Source organism: Protopterus annectens, chromosome 6.part1 (assembly GCF_019279795.1).
Source record: "Protopterus annectens isolate FY-2018-M chromosome 6.part1, PAN1.0, whole genome shotgun sequence".
NCBI classification, from domain to species: domain Eukaryota; kingdom Metazoa; phylum Chordata; order Ceratodontiformes; family Protopteridae; genus Protopterus; species Protopterus annectens.
Genome location: NC_056738.1, coordinates 411,309,964 through 411,317,132, shown reverse-complemented (window position 1 = coordinate 411,317,132; position 7,169 = coordinate 411,309,964). Strand labels below are relative to the sequence as shown.

At 41.3% G+C, this 7,169-nt stretch overlaps 1 protein-coding gene across 1 annotated transcript in view; it reads right to left on the bottom strand.

Moving 5' to 3' along the window:
- Window positions 1-427: 427 nt before the first annotated feature.
- LOC122805601 (THAP domain-containing protein 2-like) overlaps window positions 428-7,169 on the bottom strand; it is a 59,554-nt gene continuing 52,812 nt past the window's right edge. The window contains exon 4 of the mRNA XM_044075838.1: window positions 428-655. Within this exon, the coding sequence (XP_043931773.1) occupies window positions 443-655 (213 nt within the window). The 3' untranslated portion in view covers window positions 428-442. The remainder of the gene's footprint in view (window positions 656-7,169) is intronic.

The window sequence follows — 7,169 nt, the reverse complement described above, 5'->3', positions numbered from 1 at the left end:
CTTACCAATCACGTGCAGCAACAATGAAACTGATGACAATTAAAAGCAGGAGTGCAGAAAGGTCAGACTCACTCCCCCCCCCCCCCCAACACACACACTGGGGTACTTTGCCTCACCATAAAAAAATATTACTTCAAAAACATTCAGCAAATGCAGTCACAGAAAATGTTTAAATCCCAAACTGCGTTAACACAGGTTTTCAAGCAACTGTGCCAAATCCATTAAAAGCAGCTATAACATTTTACATGATCAGCAAAAGAGAATAATATGTTACTAGACTGTAAGCAGTGCCATTTTTCATTATGTACTTTGTACCTTTACAAGTTGCAGTCCAAAATGTATCATAGTATATTGAGTGTGCATACCAGGTTACCAAAGGACAAATGAACAGCAGAACTAACCTCTAATCTTTAAACAACAGCAACAGTTAAGAATCACTGAATTAAATATATATGTATACCAGATGAGGATTCTGAAGAACATCTTTTGAAACTGAAGGCAGCACGACATCATCCTCATCATCTTCATTGTTACCTCCATCAACAGCAATTCCACCACCGTCTTCACCAACTTCTTCAGCACCATTGCAAACATCATAGTCACTGTCTTCTCTCACATACTTCCTTTTCCTTCCTTTTTGCTTTCTATGTAGTTTCTGTGGAGATGTATATTAAACAAGATGCATTTAAATTAGTATAACAATCACGATACTCAAAGTTCATACCATTTAGGCATAAACTTATTCTTGCACAATATAATGTGAAGCTACTTAAAACCTGGTCCATTCTGCAGTCTAAAAAGCATCACTACATGCAGATAAAAGAAAATATCAAATGTTAAACCAAATGGCAGGAGAAATACCCTATTAAGAATTCCAGCAATAAAGTACATTTTTCATCTTTCATGTGTGATTTCAGCTACCTTCAGTGATCTTGAGCATGCAATGTAGCTTTTCTTGTATAATGTGATCAAATGAGAGATAGTTAAGTAAAGAGCTGTGAACCACCGTAAACATCTTGTAGGGCTTAATATTCTTCATAGCGCAGCTAGCACAAAGACTAGCATTTATAATGCACTACAACTTTAAAAAGAAATTCTATCAAACTTTCAGATTTTTAAGGTGTATGAACTACATATCATTTCTAAAAAAACAAAAATAAAACAGTTAACAATACAAAGAATATTAATCATAAAAATCATAAGCCAAAGAAATTAAATGGGTTTCTAGGTGCCTTTTAAAAAAACAGCAATTGTGGGGAGCTCCCTTGTCTGTGAAGACGTTTCCAATGATGCAGGGCTTCATAGCAAAAAACAGTACACCGGCGGTCTCCAAATGTACTGTAGGACACTCCAAGAACACCAGTGAAGAGCAGCAAAGGCCAGGCATTCCTTCAGGTAAGGAGGAAAGAGATTATATGCAGCCAGATATCTACCACCGTTAAAACTGAAATAAATCTGAAATGGTAAACACAGGTCAGGCAGTGCTGGAGTAACATGAAAGTTAATAAAGAATGCCTATAAGTAACTAGCTATGGAACTCTGTACAAGCAGCCATTGGTCTAGTTAAGTGTGGGTGCCTAAGTTAAATATAGTTGCAGTAGTCCAGATGGTAAGATCCCAAGGAGAAAAAGTGTGTGTGTGTGTGTGTGTGTGTGTGTGTGCATATGTATGTACAGTGGATATAAAAAGTGTACACACCCCTGTCAAAATGCCAGGTTTTTGTGATATAAAAAAATGAGACCACAATAAATCATTTTAAAACATTTCCCATCTTTAATGTGACCTATAACCTGTACAATTCAACTGAAAAACAAACAAATCTGTTAGGGGAAAAAATATAAAAAATAAAAAATGTACAATGCGCTGGTTGCATAAGTGTCCACACCCTTAAACTAATACTTTGTTGTGTGTGCACACTCAAACTAATACTTTGAAGCACCTTTTGATTTAATTACAGCATTCAGTCTTCTTGGGTACATGCCTGCCATCAATTAAAGAGACTCTGATTAACCCCAAATAAAGTTCAGCTGTCCTAGTATGGCTTTCCTGATATTTACTTAGTTGCCTGCTACAGCAAAAGCCATGGTTCGCACAGAGCTTACAAAGCATCAAAGGGATCTCATTGTTGAAAGGTATCAGTCAGGAGAAGGGTACAAAAACATTTCCACAGCACTGGATATACCATGAAACACAGTGAAGACAGTCATCAAAAAGTGGAGAAAATATGGGACAACAGTGACATTGCAAAGAACTGGACATCCCTCCAAAATTGATGAAAAAACCAAATGAAAACTGGTCAGGGAGGCTGCCAAGAGACCTACAGTAACACTGAAGGAGCTGCAGGAATTTCTGGCAAGAACTGGTTGTGTACTACATGTGACAACATCTCCCTTATTCTCCATATGTTTGGACTATGGGGTAGGGTTGCAAGAAGGAAGCCTTTTCTTACACAAATGTGTTATGGTCTGATGAGACCAAAGTTGAACTTTTTGGACACAATTCCAAAAGGTACGTTTGGCACAAAAACAACACTTCGCATCACCAAAAGAACACCATCCCCACGGCGAAACATGGTGGTGGCAGTATCATGCTTTGGAGTTCCTTTTCTTCAGCTGGAACAGGGGCCTTAGTGAAGGTGGAGTCACTTTTGGCCCAAAACCTTCAGGTGTCTGTTAGAATGCTGAAGATGAAGAGGAATTTTACCTTTCAACACAACAATGACCCCAAGCATACATCCAAATCAATATAAGAATGGCTTCATAAGAAGAAAATTAAAGTTTTGGAATGGCCCAGGCACAGCCCAGACCTAAATCCAACAGAAAATCTGTGGTGTGACCTGAAGAGGGCTGTGCACAACAGATGCCCTTACAATCTGACAGATTTGGAGCGCTTCTGCAAGGAAAAGTGGGAAATATTCCCAAGTCAAGATGTGCCATGCTGACAGATTCCTACCAAAGAAGACTGAATGGTGTAATTAAATCAAAAGGTGCTTCAAAGTTTAAGTTTATGGGTGTGCACACACAACAAAGTATTAGTTTAAGGGTGAGCACGCTTATGCAACCAGCGTATTGTATGCTTTTTATTTTTTACATTTTTCCCCTAACAGATGTTTGTTTTTCAATTGAATTGAACAGGTTATAGTTCACATTAAAGGTGGGAAAAGTTTTGAAATGATTTATTGTGGTCTCATTTTTTTTATATCACAAAAATGTGGCATTTTAACAGGGGGGTGTACACTTTTTATAGCCACTGTATGTATGTATGTATGCGCTTGCTTGTGTGTGTGCTATTTTACCCTCTGCCGCCTGTTGATCATCAGATCTTCTCCTCTTGGTTTGATACATTTGTTCCCAACCACTGGGCTGCAGTTAGGGCTCTCTCCATCTATGCCACAGACTTTGGCAAGAAGGAATAAAGATTTGATGCAATAAATATTCCTCAACTGGAACACTGGTCCCCAAGAGACAAACTACCATCTAAAACCTCACCAAGACTTTTCACTTTGCCCATACATTCACTTTGCCCATACATTCCATCTTATCACTATAATAGCGGTGAGTTTTAAAAACAGAAAGACAATTCCTTAAAGTGGTGCGATAAGTCAGAATAACTGTCTTAGATGTACTTGTATGTAGCCAATTATTAATCATCCAGTTTTGGATGCATTTTAAGTCCTTAAAAATGGGGTTTACCATTGACATTTTGTCATGAGGAAAAGAAAGAAAACCTGCTTATCAGCAACACAGCAGTGAATGTTAAGACCTCCTTTTAAATAGCTCTCCCAATAGGAGCATGCACAAAGAACTGTAAAGGACTTGGAATGGAGCCCTTTGGAATACCACAGCTACTACTTAAAAACCCTAAACAGAAGTAATTTCAGCAGCTGTTGCTATATGGATAACCAAAGTTGCTTTTTTATTGCTCATTACTCATGTCTGCTTATTCAAATTCATTTTAATTTTTAAAATCATATGTTGAAGATACCCACTTAGCACGAGCATCTCCTTTCTGGCATGATCCAGGAGTACTGCCCGATTAGGTGACTTGCTCAGAATCACACAACCTGCAAATGGAGACTAAGGGAAACAAACCCATGACTACTGGATTAAGTCTGTAAGCAGCTCAGTTCCATCTGTACTAAACTCTTCTTCTTTCAGCTGCTCCTGTTAGGGGTTGCCACAGCGGATCATCTGTTTCCATTTCTTCCTGTCCTCTGCATCTTGCCATACCAACCACCTGCATTGTCCTCTCTCATCACATCCATAAACCTTATCTTAGGCCTACCTCCTTTCCTCTTACCAGGCAGCTCCATCCTTAGTATCTTTCTCCCAATTTACCCAGCATCACTCCTCAGAATATGTCCAAACCAACACAATCTTGCCTCTCTGGCTTCATCTCCAAACCATCCAATCTGAGCTGACCCTGCTAAACCTCTAATATACTCATTCCTAATCCTGTCCTTCCTCATCACACCCAGTGCAAATCTTATCATCTTTAACTCAGCCACTTCCAGCTCTGACTGCTGTTTCTCTGTCAGTACCACCGTCTCAAACCCATATAACATAGCTAGTCTTACTACCATCTTGTAAACCTTCCCTTTCAGTCTTACTGGTACCAGTCTGTCACAAATCACTTCTGACACTCTTCTCCACCCACTCCACTCTGCCTGCACTCTCTTTTTCACCTCTCTTCCACACTCACCATTACTCTGAACTGTTCATTCCAAGTATTTAAACCTATTTACCTTTGCCAACTTTACTCCCTGCACCCTCACCATTCCTCTGTCCTCCGTCTCATTCACACACGTATATTCTGTCTTAGTCCTTCTGACCTTCATTCCTCTCCTCTCTACAGCTCATCTTCACCTCTCCAGTCTCCTCAACCTGTTTCCTACTCTCACTACAGAACACAATATCATCCGCAAACATCATAGTCCATGTCTGATCTCATCTGTCAACCTGTCCATCATCATTGCAAATAAGAAAGGGTTCAGAGCTGATCCTTGATGTAATCCCACCTCCACCTTGAATGCAGTCACTCCTATCACAGACATCACCACTGTCACATTGCCCTCATACATATCCTGTTCCACTCTTACATACTTCTCTGCCACTCCAGACTTCTTCATACAATACCCCAACACTTCTAGGCACCCTGCTGTATGCTTTTTTTGAAGTCCACAAAGACACAATGCAACTCATTCTGACCTTCTCTATACTTCTCCATCAACACCTCAGCAAACACTGCAGCTATAGTGCTCTTTCCCAGCATGAAATCATACTGCTGCTCACTAATCATCACCACCCTTCTCAACCTAGCTTCCACTACTCTTTCCCATAACTTCATGCTGTGGCTGGTCAATTTTATCCCTCTGTACTTACTACAGCTCAGCACATCACCCTTATTCTTAAAAATCAGTACCAATACACTTCTTTTCCACTCCTGAGGTATCCTCTCACTTTCCAAGATTTCATTAAACAATCTAGTTAAAAACTTCACTGCCATCTCTCCTAAACACCTTCATGCCATGCTTCCATAGGTATGTCATCTGGCCAACAGCCTTTCCATTCCTCATCCTCCTCATAGCTGTCCTTGCTTCCTCCTTGCTCATCTGTTGCAATTCCTGATTCACTATCTCTGCATCATCCAACTTTTTCTCTCTCTCTCTCATTTTCTCCATTCATCAGCTTCTCAAGGTACTGTTTCCATCTGCTCAACACAATTTCCTCACTTATGAATACATTTCTCTCGTTATCCTTTATCACTCTAATCTGCTGCACATCTTTCCCAGCTTGGTCCTTCTGTCTAGCCAATTGGTACAGGTCCTCTTCTCCCTCCTTAGTGTCCAACCTTTCATACAATTCGCCATACAACTTATCCTTAGCCTTCTTCACCTCTCTCTTCACCATACGCCTCATTTCCTTGTACTCCTGTCTACTTTCCTCATCTCTCTGACAATCCCACTTCTTCACCAACCTCTTCCTCTCCTGTACTTCCTCGTTCCATCACCAGGTCTCCTTGTCCTCCTTCCCCTGTCCAGATGTCACACCAAGCACCTATCTAGCCTTCTCCCTTATTACCTCTGCTGTAGTTGCCCAGCTATCTGGTAACTCTTCACTGCCACCCAGTGCCTGTCTTAACTCTTCCCTTAACTCCACCTCACAATCATCCTTTTTCTACTTCCACTACTTGATCCTTGGCACTACCCTCACTCTTCCCCTCTTCTTGATCTCCAGCATCATCCTACAGACCACCATCCTATGTGGCCTAACTACGCTTTCCCCTGTCACCACCTTACAGTCTTGAATCTCCTTCAGACTGGCCCTCCTGCATAGGATTTCATCCACCTGTGTGCATCTTCCTCCACTCATGTACATCACCTTATGCTCCTCCATCTTCTTAAAATACACTTTCACCACAGCCACGTCCATCCTTATTCGCAAAATCCCAAACCATCTGACCTTCTGCATTCCTCTCCTTGACATCATACCTACCCATCATCTTCTCATCCCCTCTGTTCCCTTCACCAATATGCCCACTGAAATCCGCTTCAATCACCACTCGCTCACCCTTAGGTACACTCTCCACCACTTCATCCCTCTCACTCAAAATTGTTTTTCTCTCTCATTCATCGCACACCCAACTTGAGGAACATATGCACTAACAACATTCACCATCACACCATCAATTCCCTGCTTCTTAAACATCACTCTGTCCAGCACTCTTTTCACCTCCAAAACACTCTTTGACATACTGTTCCTTCAGGATAACCCCTACCCCATTTCTCCTCCCATCCACACCATGGTAGAAAAATTTGAACCAGCCTCTGATACACCTGGCCTTACTTCTCCTTCAATCTGGTCTCTTGCATGCACAATATATCAACCTTTCTTCTCTCCATCATATCAGCTAGTTCCCTCCCTTTACTAGTCATACTGCCAACATTCAAAGTTCCTACCCGCACTTCCATGCTCCTAACCTTCCTCCTCTCCTCCTGCCTCCAGACATGCCTTCCCCCTCTTCTTCTCCCTCGGCTAATAGTGCAATAATTTCCACCAGCACCCTGTTTGCCAACAGTACTGGTGGCGGTCATCGTTAACCCCGGCCTCGACTGATCTGGTATGGAAATCTGTATTGTTGTCCACATATGTGACCTGGCAAAAAGTGTA